General features: G+C 48.9%; 1 protein-coding gene across 4 annotated transcripts in view; it reads right to left on the bottom strand.

Annotated features, from left to right (window-relative positions):
- CEP104 (centrosomal protein 104) overlaps nt 1-15055 on the bottom strand; it is a 40152-nt gene that overhangs the window by 24223 nt on the left and 874 nt on the right. For all 4 annotated transcript variants that reach the window (XM_019976254.2, XM_019976255.2, XM_019976253.2 and 1 more), the window contains exons 2-4: nt 12336-12461; nt 704-877; nt 174-312 (exon numbers count right to left, since the gene is read on the bottom strand). In XM_019976254.2, coding sequence (XP_019831813.1) covers nt 174-312; nt 704-877; nt 12336-12448 — 426 coding nt within the window. In that variant the 5' untranslated portion in view covers nt 12449-12461. The remainder of the gene's footprint in view (nt 1-173; nt 313-703; nt 878-12335; nt 12462-15055) is intronic.

Raw genomic sequence — 15055 nt, 5'->3', positions numbered from 1 at the left:
GCCCGTGGACCAGTCACGCCCCCAGCATACACGGCCACATGTGACTGGTGGCCCTGAATCGGAGGAACAGCTCCAGCGAGCCTAGCACTGCCCCACAGACAGCACCCTGAAGGAAGAGTGCAGGTTCTTCTATGAGGGGAGACACCACTGAGGGGCAGGCCCATGCGTCTCACCTGGTTATACACATTGTACTTGTTGACGTGGTTTTGGTGAAAGATGAGCTTCAGAAACTGCCCCACTGCATCCACATACACCGACTTCAGTTCCCGGGCTTTGCAGCCTGTCTTCTCATTGTCACAGAGAGACACGTAGCTGGAAGAAAGAACACACCTATGGAACCACGTCGGTGCAGAAACGCGCTGTCCTTGGCTCCCAGTGAATTCCACAGGTTCCAAGGCAAGTTAGGCTTGGAATGAAAGAAAAAAAACAAAGCCTGGGCAAAGTCCAGGAGTCAAACTCTAAACAGTGTTCTCCAGACAAGTTCTGCATCTGAAAAGCAGCCTGAACACGACCGATCAGCGGGAACGCTGCTCAGTGAACACGCTTGGCATGCAGCAGGTGTGCACAAGCTGTGAGATCCGGACCCACACGTGAGGGTGTGAGCAAGCACCACGGCAAGGGGGATGCCGCAGTGTTTACCCACTTTGAGGCAAAACTGTTCAGGCTAGACATCCCCACTATACACGCTAAATTCCACCCTTACCCAAGCCTCCGGAACCGCTCTGCTTGATACGGGGTGAAGTACTCGGGCAGGCTCTCACTGATGTAGAACTCAACTTTGCTGGGGATCATGTACTGATGCGCGAGCAGCTGCAGCTTCCTTATTCGACAACGCTCCACCATCTGAAGAACAATTTCTTGTGGGAACTGGCAAAACCTGAAAGCAAGCACAGTCCTGTTTTCCTGCAGGATCACCATGGAGGGTTTCAGGCAGTCCCCAGCCACACGTCCAGGTAATGGGGCAGCTCTGTGGGTTCTGACGCTGCAGGGGCCCTGGTCCTGGCCCCCTCAAAGCCTTCCAGTCACAGCTGGAACTCAGAGTGGGGTCTGCCGGGCCCCCAGAGTGAATCAAACTTGGAGCGGCTAGTTTGTGGTTTGAAATGAAACCCAAAGTTTATCATGAGATAGACACACGAGATAAACAAGAGGCTGTCCAAGTAAGCCAGAGGATTTCCTGCTGGAACCCACACACTTGGGGAAACCCTTCGCTTTATAGAGTCCCGAGTGGAGTGAGCAATGAGCAATATGTCCTGAGTGCCTCTCACACTTGTTTCAGCAGCCTGGAGGAGAAGCCTATGGTTGACCCCACTGGAGCGTCAGTTTTGCTCAGAAGGCACACAGCCGTCAGAAACCTCAATGCGCAGTACATAATCATGACCAGGGAGACAACACTAGGCTTTGACAGTGGGTGGGGCGTGTGCCGAGCAGGCCAGGCTGGGTGTGCCCAGCAGCAGGTGTCCAGGGGCTACTGGAGCCGGGGAAGTCCTGAGGATGGGGCAGTAGGCAGGGCCCCTCCAGCACACGTCACGATGCCTGAGAGCGCAGCGGTGACCTGGCGGCTGGCCCGCATGGCCCTCTCCCGCCTCTCCTCCCAGCTGCCTCACTACACCCCTCCAGACAGCTACACACACACGCCAGATGGCCCAGGGAGCCTCCTGTGACCCATCCCTGCTCTCCTGGCCCCATCTCATTTCTTAGCTTCCCCCTCAGCCAACATCACAGGTCACTGACCTCCACGAGGCCAAGTACGACATGCACCTTCTGGTCCTGACCTGGCCCTTCCTGTCCTGTCTATGCCCTGGGTAGGGTTCCAGGCTCCCTTCCCTATGCAGACTCGCCGTGCGTGGGGCATACCCCCGACCCCATGGCTTTGAAAACCTCCCCTCGGGGAGGAACCCCAAGCACACACCACCCTGCGCCTGAACTTGCGCACCTCACAGGTGACCTGACACTGCACACAGGCATCCGAGAGGCGTGAGACACCACACAGACGAACACGCTCCCCGTCCAGCTCCCCGCCCCGCCTGCCAGCCTCCTGCCCGTCCTGACAGAAGGAGTGCACAGGGAGGAACGTTAGGCTGAGCAGATGGGGCTCTGGGCACTTCTGTGTTTGACTGAGAAAGTGGGGCCAGTGACGACAGACAGAACACTCTTATTCTGGGGGTGAGATCCCTGGGGTTTCCTAATACTGAGTTTTCAAAATTGCCACTTTTGTTAAAAGAGACACATGTGGGGCAGGACAGCCAGGAAATGGGGAACCTAGCAACTCAGCTTCGAATACCCTTTGGCCAAGGCTGCTGTAGACATTTATGATGTTTACTGTTTCTCAATGCAGGGCACAGACACTGTAATTGGTGGTGAGACCATTCTAGACATAGGGACGCAGTAATCTGTGTGAAAAAAATCCTTTATTATTAAAAAAAACAACTACAAAATTGTTTAAGGAAAACTAAGACTACTGACAGAATTTTGAAGTTGTGTATTTTAAAACCCTTCAAAAAAAAAAAAAGCTATGGGAATTCCCTGGTGGTACAGTGGTTAGGACTCGACGTTTTTACTGCTGTGGCCAGAGTCTGATGCCTGTCCATGCCTATTGGGAAATGAAGATCCTGTAAACCATGCAGTGCAACCAAAAAAAAAAAAAAAAAAAGGCTATGATTTAGCTATTCAAAGGTAGCTTATTGAGAGTTTATAGATGAATCAACACTACCCCTCAAACTGATTAAAAGAAAGGACAATACATTGTAAAAGCAATGAAGGGAAACCCCATGCAAAATGGAGCCAGAGAAGACCTGAGCAGACCTTTCTCCAGAGAGGACATACAACAGATGACCAACAGGCGCATGGAAAGATGCTCCGCATCACTGATCATTAGAGCAACGCAAATCAAACCTACAATGAGACATCACCTCACATCAGCCACAATGATTATCATCAAAAAGATCCACGAATAAATGCTGGGGAAGGAGTGCAGAGAAGGGAACCCTCCTACACAGTAGGTGGGAATGTAAATTGGTATGGACACCATGGAGAACAGTATGGAGGTTCCCTAAAAAACTAAAACTAGAGCTACCATACGACCCTGAAATCCCACTCCTGGGCACGTACCTGGAGAAAAACATGATCAAAAGGATACATGCACCCCAGTGTTCACTGCAGCACTGTTTACAATGGCCAAGACACAGGAATGGATAAAGAAGATATGCTACATGTATACAATGGAATACTACTCAGTCATTAAAAAGAATGAAATAATGTCATTTGCAGGACATGGATGGACCTAGAGAGAGTCATACTGAGTGAAGTAAGTCAGACAAAGAGGGAGAAATATCATATGACATTCCTTATATGTGGACTCTAAAAAGAAATGATACAAATGAACTTACTTACAAAATAGAAAGAGACTCACAGACTTAGAGAATGAACTACCGTTGCTGGGGAGGTGCGGAGGAAGGGACAGTTAGGGAGCGTGGGATGGACCTGTACACATCGCTATATTTAAAGGAAATAATCAACAAGGACCTACTGTATGGCAGAGAGAACTCTGCTCAATGTTATGCGGCAGCCTGGAAGGGAGGAGAGTTTGGGGAGAATGGATACGTGTATATGTATGGCTGAGGCCCTTCCTGTTCACCTGAAATTATCACAACATCGTTAAACAGCTATACCTCAACACAAAATAAAAAGTTCTAAAAAATTTTTTAAATTGACATACAAAAAATAAAATGGAGCTGGGTCCCTGAGGGGAGCCTTAGGCACGCCCTCCCTTCACCCCAGCCACAGAGACACCGTCATCACCCTGATCTCCTCTCTCCTCCAGTGGACTGTGCTTCAGAGCAGCCCCTGCCAGTTGCTCCTCTTCCCTATAAAGTGAGGTTCTTCTCTCTCCTTTGTCCCGATTCACCCATACTCTCCCCAGCGTGCCTGTCCCAAAAGCAATTTCTCTGCCATTCTGCAATCAGCTCATTCTGCGGGTAAAACAACTGACTGCTTTATTTAAGGCTTACGTCACACGGTGTTCAGAAGTGGGGTCTGCACCTCCCAGAATATTGGAAATAAAAGCAAAAATAAATAAATTGGACCTGATTAAACTTAAACGCTTTTGCACAACAAAGGAAACTATAAGCAAGGTGAAAAGACAGCCTTCAGAATGGGAGAAAATAATAGCAACCAAAGCAACGGACAAAGAATTAGTCTCAAAAATATACAAGCAACTCCTGCAGCTCAATTCCAGAAAAATAAATGACCCAATCAAACAATGGGCCAAAGAACTAAATAGACATTTCTCCAAAGAAGACATACAGATGGATAACAAACACATGAAAAGATGCTCAACATCACTCATTATCAGAGAAATGGAAATCAAAACCACTATGAGGTACCATCTCATGCCAGTCAGAATGGCTGTGATCCAAAAGTCTACAAACAATAAATGCTGGAGAGGGTGTGGAGAAAAGGGAACCCTCTTTTACACTGTTGGTGGGAATGCAAACTAGTACAGCCACTATGGAGAACAGTGTGGAGATTCCTTAAAAAACTGGAAATAGAACTGCCATATAATCCAGCAATCCCACTGCTGGGCATACACACCGAGGAAACCAGAATTTAAAGAGACACGTGTACCCCAATGTTCATCGCAGCACTGTTTATAATAGCCAGGGCATGGAAGCAACCTAGATGTCCATCAGCAGATGAATGGATAAGAAAGCTGTGGTACATATACACAATGGAGTATTACTCAGCCATTAAAAAGAATACATTTGAATCAGTTCTAATGAGGTGGATGAAACTGGAGCCTATTATACAGAGTGAAGTAAACCAGAGAGAAAAACACCAATACAGTATACTAATGCATATATATGGAATTTAGTAAGATGGTAACGATAACCCTGTATGCGAGACAGCAAAAGAGACACAGATGTATAGAACAGTCTTTTGGACTCTGTGGGGGGGGGGGGGGGATGATTTGGGAGAACGGCATTGAAACATGTATAATATCATATGTGAAACGAATCTCCAGTCCAGGTTCGATGCATGAGACAGGGTGCTCGGGGCTAGTGCACTGGGATGACCCAGAGGGATGAGATGGGGAGGGAAGTGGGAGGGGGGTTCAGGATGGGGAACACATGTACACTTGTGGTGGATTCATGTCAATGTATGGCAAAACTACTATAATATTGTAAAGTAATTAGCCTCCAGTTAAAATAAATTTATATCAAAAAAAAAAAAAAAAAAAGAAGTGGGGTCTGGCAGAGATGAACCGTGGAACTGCAGGGGGCCCTGCCCTTGCCCCATGCTCCCCTCCTTCAAGTCCTCCTCCTTCCAGGCCAGCCAGCAAGGCTCCTCTCAGGTCGAGCTGCTCCTTTTGGCTAGGCTCTTGGCTTTACCCAGGACCTGCCTTTTTTCTTTTTGGGATGGCTTTGTCCTTCTGGGGGGTTGTTGTTGTTTAGTTGCTAAGTGTGCCCGATTCTTTTTGACCCCACAGACTCCCACCAGGCTCCCCTTTGGCTGGTACTCCCCAACTTGTCCTCCCTGCTGGAAGTGTGCTGGAATTTTGGTAAAATTCCATTGAAATCAGACTATTTAGGGATTTTTCTTTTGCTCTTGAAAAAAGCTGAGAAATGGGACACTGGTCACCTAAATACTTCAGGGACAGCCTTCCTTTCAGGGATCCTGGTTGGTTTTACGTTTAAAAACTATGGTCCTTCCTCAGGCACATTTTTAACTAAATGGACTGACTTCACCCCCACGTAATTCAGAATATCAACAGCCATTTTGGGGAACTTTCAACTGCCCCAATCCTATTTCTCTCAGAACCAAATGAAAAAGCCTTATTGGGATGCTTATTTTAATTGATATCTTGGAGCTTCCAAACACATTCTGGACTCAAAAATTGCCTCTTTACAAAATATCACTCCTAGGCTAGTGGGGGCAAACAAACAATCGAAAGAAGACAAGCCGGCTTCTGAGGCCCCTGCCCCTACCCTGTGCTGCTTTCCCTCCCCTTCTGCTCACTGTCTGCTCCTCTGCACCCCTCAACCCCCACCCCTCTGGCTGAACTTCCCTTTTTCTCCAAACCCCTCCCCATTTCCCCCTTCCCTGAACTTAAATCCTGCCCCTTGAAAGCTAAGCCTTTTAGGGGTCCAGATGCTAAATCCCTAGGTTCTTAATGGTCCCTGGACTAAAGCTGAACTTTGAGCTACAGTCAGAGATTCTCCCAAAGGAACTGAGGACCCCCATGCATTTGCTGAGGAGTCCAGCACACTTCTGAACTTAGCAACCTAGCTTCTCACGTTTATGTCCATCAGGCCTGACATTGCGTGAAACTTGCCTGATGGGAAAATCCTGAAAAGGATTTGGAGAAACAGACTCTGACTGACAGCAGGAAACCCAAGAACTTGCTAGAAATTTTCACAGAACAGTTTCCAAAGGTTTTCTTAATCTTGATGATTGGGACAAAATTCAGGCTTGCATGCAGAAACTTATAAAGCCTGCTCACGACCACTATAGTTGACTTGAGAATGACGGGTCTTCTTTTGGATATTGAATCCATTTGGGTTGCCTCCAACTCTGTGTTCATGAATGGGCTGAATAGGAATTCTCTTTCAGTTAAAAGGACCAGGATGGAATGGAAAACCATGTCCACTCCAGGTCTGGTTACTTTGGTAGACCAGCTTGTTTGAGCCCTGGATGAGTCAACCAAAAGGAAAGCCACTAACATCCTTAATCTTCAACAAATAGAGCCCCCGTCACACCTCCGAACAAAAACAAAACCCCTGGTCTCTGCTATTACTGCAAAAAGCCAGGACATTGGGGGAAAAAAACAAAAAGACCTTTAGGGCTTAGGCACTGCAGGTGCCTTCCACGCTCCAAACAACCTTTCCATGTCCTCTTAACCCAAGCACCAGGCTCTGAGGAACCACAGGTATTCTTCCCAAACCTTCTAATTGGCTTGGAGAAACCACCCTCCAGACTGGGAAGGAATCTGTGTCCTCACTGACACCAGAGCCACACTCTCGGTGCTCAGCCCACTGCTCTCAGGCAGCTCCTGCCTCAGAGTGCTGAACAGCTGCAAAAGCAGGGGATTGCTAACAAACCCCAGAAGGTCCCCATCTTGGAAGCTGATCCCTTTCGTCCAGGCTGTTTGAGAGACACGTACTCTTTCCTCCTTCAGTTCTCTCACCCCTATTCGAGCAGGGGCAGAGATTTCTCAGGAAAGTGCCATCCTGGAATGTCTTTCTCCTGAAGGGGGAAACAGGTCTAGAATTGGAACTGTTGGCCATCAAAATAGCCAACCAGGTGAAATGAAAGACCTCCACTATCTTTTACTTGCTCGGTCTCAGATGTACTAGAGCTGATTTCAAGGACACTAATCACTGGTCACCACTGGATTGGCTACTGCTCTCCTTATATGAAAAATCTTCAACTGAAATTCACAGAATCCAGTGTTCTCCTATTAATATTTAAATATATCCCTCAAAACTTCTCCCCAGAATTAATCAATACCTTATAATTAAACAGAGGTCCTTAGAGGCATCAAGTCCATAGCAGAAGATTTCAAAGCCAGGGCCACATGCTCGCTCGTACCAGTCCCTGCAGCATTGTTTCGCCCGTGAGAAATGCAATGGCTGAGCATGGAGGTCTGTCCAGGATCTCTGGAATGCATAACGTCGTTACCCCTGGCACCCTGTGGTCCCTAAATCCATCTAAGACCGGCATCCGTTCTTACCAGGAGCAGAATCACCCTGTGACTGCTCTGTGGACTGCTTCCTGAGGATGAGTCTTAACCACTGGACCACCAGGAAAGGCCCTGAAAGTCCCTCTTACTTCTCCAAACTTAAAGGCTCATCTGGACAATAAAGTTTTCTGTACGCTCTACTTTGTTAAAATATATGGATGGTTTGCTTCTGTGCTCTCCTCTAAAACTTCACAGGAAGACAGCATTCACTTGTTAAACCTTTTAAAGGGACACAAGGTCTCTAAGGAAAAACTGCCATTTGCTCAAACTTAGGTTCAGTATTTAGGGCACCTGATCTTAGAATGAGGCCACATTTAGATTCCTGTAGGCTTCACAGTATTTTCAACTTCCCCAAACCTGAAACTCAGTCCAATTACAAGGTGTTTTGGGTAGCTAGCTGCTGTCAAAACTGAATTCCAAATTTCTCTCTTAAGGCCCAGCCCGTATATGTTTTCTAAAAACCAACAAACTTGGTCCTTTTATTTGGGGAGATCAGGATGATACTGCCTTTGGAGCCTTAAAGAGAAGTTTAATAAGGGCCCTGCCCTTGGACATCCCAGTTATCAGTTTCCTTTCTTCCTCTCTGACATGAGGAAGGGGGAAACACCCTTGGAGTACTCGCCCCAAAACACAGGGACCATCATCGACCCATCGGGTATCACGGCCGACAGCTGGACCCTGTGCCATGGGGACAGCCCCCTTGTCTCAGAGCCACTCCGGGCACCAAAAACTAATCCCCGGGTTCCTCTAACCATCTCTGTAGCCTGTGCAGTTGAAGCTCTCTCGAATCCTCACCATGCTGGCCCGCCAGCCGTCTTACTTCCTGGAAACCCTCCTTCTGACTGCTCCTGAATAACTCACTCCTGCTGTAATAACCTCACCCCTGCTACTCCTCTCCCGCTTCACTGACAAAACTCCTTCAGACGGCTCACACCAACACATCCCTTTGACTCTGCAGTAACTCACAGGAGACTCCGCTGGCCAATGCAGATTTCCCGTGGTTTACTAAGGTTCTTATTCACAGGATGAAAAGGCAGATACCACGTGGGGCTGCTGCCGCAGCGCCTCTCAAAACTGTCAAGGCAGCACCGATACCCTTGTCTGCTTCAGCCCAACAGGAGGAAGCACACCCTCTCACTGGCACTCGGGGTGCAGCCACGGGCAAAACCACTGGCATTTATACTCAGAGCCTGTAGGCCTGTGCAGTTGCCCATGACTTTGGGATGATATGGGAACAGCAAGGTTGACCTACCTCTGATGGGAATAAAGTTTAAAATGGCTCTTATGTCTGAGATTTATTAGATGTCATACCCATGCCACCTGCCCTGGCTGCTGTCAAGGTCCCTGGGCATTCCTGACTTGACTCCCTGGAAGTGAAAGGAAACGACCTTGCTGGCGTTTCTGCCAAAACGCTGCTCTCAAAGGAACCTCTGGCTAAACCTCTATCGTGGTCCAAAGGGACAGCCCCATGTGCCCCAGAGGACAATTTGGGAACGCTGACTAGAAATGCCCAACAACTGGCCCCAGAAAAGGAAAAACAATATTGGGAACTGAATAACTGTTGACTTGATAAAAAGAGAACTCTTGGTTTGGGCCAAACCACAATCTGGTCCTAGCAGAAGCTCCAGAGTCCCCATCAGTGCCCACTGTACATGCATGATGCCACTGTCTACTGGAAAAACGACAGAGCTCACGAGCCAGTATTGGAGGGACAATACTACTAAGGCTGTGAAAAGCGCCCCCCTTACTTGTTCATCTGTCTGAAACTTAACCCAGGAAAGCCTGTCTGCACTGCATTAAACTGCTCACGGGCCATGTGAGGACTGGCAAAGGGATTTTATTCAGCTGTTCCCATCTCAGGGACATAAACATGTTTAGTTATGAGCTGCACATTTTCTCACTGGACTGAAACTTTCCTTTGTAGACAGGCTACTGCTTCTTCTGTGGCTGAGATCCTGTTAGAAAAGACCATCTATACCAGGGGAACCCCTTGAACTTCAGTAGCTGAACACTTGGACAGGTGGGTCTGTGCTGTCTGGTCGGTTTTACACTTTTACTGTCTTACCATCCTCAATCCACAGGGCTAATCTAATGCATTAACGACATTACTAAGACCCAACTGGCAACATTTGTAGAGATCTTCCAAATTCCTTGGCCAAAAGCATCGCTGTTGGTCCCTATAAACCCCTAGATCCACTCCTTTGGGAACTCAAACACTCACCCGTTGAGATGGTCAGAGGATGCCCAGGACAGCCAGTCCTGCCTCTTCTGACCTACAGCTGATAAACAGAGACGTGCTTCAATACTGCAAGGGCCTTACTGCTTCCATTGACAGCAATCATGCTTTAATAGCATAACCTTCTCACAGCAGGCTCCCAGGAGACGAATGCTGTGAGCATCACACCTTGCAACCTAGAGATTTCACCTTCCGGAAAAGACACCTCCAGAAGGACTCCCTTCAACTTCACTCGAAAGGCCCCATCAGGTACTGCTAATCAACCCTTGTGCTGCTAAGCTCCTGGATTCATGTCACACCTAGAGAGAGCACCAAGCCCTGAGTGGATGGCCCTGCACACCAACAAGTGGTGATGTGAGAGCACCGATTTCCAGGAATGGAAGCAGACAACATCTGACGAGACGGGTGACCAGGACTGACCAGGCCCCTATGCCCTTTTCTCACCGTTGCTGCTAACTTTATTTCCCCCGCTCTTCCTTGGACAGACACCACTTTTGTACACATTTCCCAATCTCCTGGGAAAGAGGGGTGCCTTTCTGATTGTTGGATTTGTCACCAGAAACCTTGACCTGTCCATGACAGCAGTGACCCCTTACTCACCATGTAAGTGACTTCTCTGGAATCCCAATGCCACTCTGTACCTAACTGTTCTGTAGGGCCCTCTTATAAGGTGAGAATACGAAATTCATGTGCCCTGTTATGTGGCTTAATTCAAGTTCTCTTGGATATACATGCAGACGACACTGGAGTAGCCGACGCGAGTCAGACCGTGTGTTAGCTGGCTGTCATACCCCTGTATTTAGGAAGACTCTCAGTATGTGATAACGTCGTATTTGAGGCTTGGCTGAATGACGCTAATGACTCCTTGATATGGACAAACGAGCCCACAAATGCCGCTCCTGAGGAGGGGGTCCTACATCACCTCCTGGCTACTTTCACATGTGGAAGTCCGGGTAATGGCCCCATGCTTGGACACCTTGTTGTCTCCATAGCTGGAGTGTAGAAAAACAGCGTGCTTTTGCTATATTCGCTGTTCTATTTTCTCTTCATAACAAAATAGAAACCCCCCATGGATCCACCCTATTAAACCTCCTTAGCTGCCTTATATGGAGCTTCTCGGAGGCACAGTATATGACCCTGGGTTTTCCTCTGTAGGGAGAGTCCTTCTCCTCCCATCACAGTAGGTGCCAACGAACATGATCAGAAACCTCTTCCCACCATTAGAAGAGCTGGCCGATTCCATAGCCAAAGGAGTAGCCACCCAATGGTGATCACTTAACTTACTGGCTAAAGAGTGCATGGCCCCCAGTTACCTATTTGCTGAGTAAGGAGGTGTTGGAATGACAGCAAATACCGCCTATTGCACATGGATAAATGTTCCAGGAGAGGTAGAAACCCAATTACAGAAAATCAGGGAGCAAGAGCACTGGTTGCAAAAATGTTCACCTGATATCCCACGGTCCTTTCATTTGTTCAGCTGGCTACGTTCAGGCCCACGTCAGGGGTCAGAACCATTATATAATTTGGAACTGTCATGTTACTTTAAATTTTGTTTTGCATGATCATTTCTGAAAAACTCTGAAAGGAAAACGCGTCTGAATTTTAAATGGGATTTGCATTCAACTTTTCAGCAATATACCTCCTGAGTAAATGTAAGTCACGAGTACATGCCTGAGTGTAAATGTCATACAGATTCACACACTCGTGACTTAGGAGCAACAGTCAGCCTTCTACTGGCACCTGGAACACCAGGCTCGAGGAGCGCGGACCCGGGAGGTGAGCGGCCTCAGGTGGCCAACGCTGACAACACTTGGGAAGCCCGATCAAGCCCCGGGGCAGCCCAATAACCAACTCTGCCCCACCTCTGGGGAAGAAAGAAGGCTTCTCGGGAAAACGTTTCTGAAAAACACTCACTAGTGTTACATCACTCAAGTAACGAGCATTTTTAAAGGTGTACAAATAAACATTCTAGACCAATCTGAAAGAGACTTTCTGGGTTGAGGTCCTATATTACATGACAGCGGTGAGATGCAAAATCCTTACCACCCAGCACAGAGAACGCCGACTGGCCCTCAATCAGGGAACTGGGTGCGGGAGGGGGGCTGGGGGTGCAGGCAGTTCTCCTTCTACTTTTCCGTGTGTGCACACTTAAGTGAATGTGGGTTAAAGAGGAAAAGTTTCAACAAATTTTCATTAAAAACAGAAAGAAAAGAGTCCCACATGTAACTAGATGGGTGAGGCGGTGGCACAACCCTACCCTTGCGTGGTCCTGCATCTGAGTTGTAACAACATTAGCACTTAGACCGAGAGAGCCCACGTGCCCCTGACAGCCCACCCTCCACGGTCCCTCATCCTGCCCACCTCGGTGACCTCCACCCGCTGACGGTCGGTGCGTGGATCATCAGTTCCCGGGCACTGAAGCCGTCTTCGTGTCCAGATGAGCTGACGACGACAAATCCAATCTTGTGGGGCATTCTGCGAGCCGGGCTGTGTGCGAGAGCAGGAGAGATGGCTTCAAAATTGAGGGACTCAGGGGCACACAGTGACACTGTCACAAGTGTCACTTACATGTTAGTTCTCGCCTCGCTGACACACAAGTAATTCACAGCCCAGTCAGACTGTCCCATTGCTTTGAAACAGTCTAGTTTCTATTATGTAATTTCTAAGGTACCTCTGATACTACTTAACAGTATCATTCACGTTACCGTGACTTTTCCCAAATACACTAACATGTCCAAAGAGCCTGAGCAGCATCGTGGGCTGCACTGTGTCCCCAAAGCGCTCTGAAGTCCTCACTCCCGGGACCGCTGACAGGACGTCTAGGAACAGCGTGCAAGTTAAGAGGAGGTCATATGGGAGTAGGGAGGGCCCTGCTCCAACACGACTGTGTCCTTATCAGTAAAGAGCCAGGGACACACACAGACAGGAGCCAAGTGACAAGGGCCAAGCAGCTGCAGCAACACACCTACAAGCCAAGGCCATCAAGACCCCCTGGACACCTAAGCTGGGAGGGCCAGGACGGGTTCTGCAGAGGGGTTGTGGCCCTGCTGGACACTAAAGCTGGGAGGGGCCAGGAGGGGCCAGCAGAGGGGGCATGGCCCTGCACAGGTGCACCACGACCACCTGGACACAGAGCTGGGAGGGCCCAGAAGGGTTCTGCAGAGGGGGCGTGGCCCTGCACATGCACCAGGACCACCTGGACACCGGAGCTGGGAGGGGCCAGGAGGATCTGCAGAGGGGGCGTGGCCCTGCACACGTGCATTTTGATTTTGGACTTCTAGCCTCCATATTTCTGTGGCTTTAATTCATCCAGTTTGTGTTACTCTGTTATGGCAAAAACAAGGTCTTTTGCTAAGATATGGATATGAAGTTTTTCAAATTAGTTAGGAAACTAATAAACCAGTGTGTTAAACAGCTATACAAAGATAAGGGGGAAAGGGGCAGTTTAATCAACAGCATGATCATTGCTACCTGAAAATGCTGACCAGCAGAGGCAGAGCAGAACCACAGACAGACCCTTCTGTGCACAACTGTGCTCCTGGGGCCAGGCTGCATGGCCAATGGTGGGGAGATGGGTAAGTATTGCCTGGATGATTTTTTCTCTCAGGAGAAAAAAATCACACCTGGCTTGGCTCACAGCTACCTACCATCATGTTGAGCGTGGCTGTAATGATGTCCAGCTCTACCCACTCCTTTGAAAATAGCACCTCAATCCCAATTTCCCTCCATGATTCCGCCCTCCCCACACCCTGCACCCCTCAGCCCCTGACTGTGGGGCATGTTTCCCAGCTTGGTTAGTTCAAGACTTCCACGTCCTCCTCAGAAACTGACTCAGGGATGGAGCCATGAGAACGGGACCAAGGTGCTCAGTCCCAGGACTCTACTGCGGGGGCTGAGCTGCAGCACAGCATCAGGGGTAGGGAGTAAAGGTTGGGAGGAGGGTGGGGAGGAAGGCGGCTGCTAGAGTAGCGGGGAGCTCTGGGCAGGGGGTGGGGCTGACATGAGGAAGCAGTGTTGAGACAGGCAGGGACCCCCACCTTGTGAGCATCAGGACTTAAAGCCCAAAGAACTCACAGACTCCCACTGACTCCCCAGTTACTAAGGCCGTTGATGCTCTGCAGTTGGCTGATTTGGCTGAAGGGTCAGTATGCAACCAAGAGCCCTCAAAAACACAGAGCATAAAGCCTTCTCCAGAAGGTTCTCTGGGGTGGGACACACTATTAACTGAGATTTTCAGGAGGAGGTAACGCATGAGCACACCCCACGTAAGACATGCTTGTTTTAACGTGCTCAGGATGGATCTGGATGCTCCTGTGACTGTTATTGAGACCCTGAAAAGGACTATGTTGACAAATTAATTGCTGGCCGGCATTTGCTAAGGTTTCTTGGACTATATGAACAGACGCATTAAAAACAGAATGAGAAACCACTATTAAAGATCCCAGTCATTCGGTATACAAAGCTCACTGAAGGATGTCACAGGACAGTAGAGGAACACCAAACCAACCCAGAAACTGATGAAATGCAGGCACAGAAAACGGACGAGTGTGTGACTTAATCCACAGCAACTGCAGATCGTGGCCTGTGTTCCAGCTCCCACGCCAGACGGGCACCAGTCTGACCCAGCCTGCAGCTCCTCCCACGCGCTAGGGTTCAGGCTCACAGCCAGGGCTGATTTTCCCCTCGGTCTCCATACCTCCCCCAGCCCATCTACTTCTAACCCCCACCCCTCCGTGCCAAGTGTCACTGGCCCCACCTTTGGAAGGATGACTGAATACATCCCCTCTTAGGGATCCACTGTCTTCTCTAGAAGACAGTAGCCAGGCCTCTCGACCTGGAGCACTGCCCTGCCTGAGGGACCCTGCTCAAGCCCAATCTGCCATTCTAACCCTCTCTTCATGTGGTAGATTCTAAAGTCCAGCCAAACTTATTGAAGCTCAGGGTGGGAGCCCTGTGCTGGGGATTCCCCACATTCCAACCACAGCCCTGGCATCTAGGAGCCAGGGAGAAGTGCCGAGGAACGGCAGAGGCAACGTTATTACCTCGGTTTGGGTATTTGAGAAGGATTCTTTTCCGGCCAC

The sequence above is a fragment of the Bos indicus genome, chromosome 16 (genome assembly GCF_029378745.1).
Source record: "Bos indicus isolate NIAB-ARS_2022 breed Sahiwal x Tharparkar chromosome 16, NIAB-ARS_B.indTharparkar_mat_pri_1.0, whole genome shotgun sequence".
In the NCBI taxonomy this organism is placed as follows: domain Eukaryota; kingdom Metazoa; phylum Chordata; class Mammalia; order Artiodactyla; family Bovidae; genus Bos; species Bos indicus.
The sequence above is the reverse complement of the archived record's forward strand: the minus strand, read 5'-3'. Positions and strand labels throughout refer to the sequence as shown.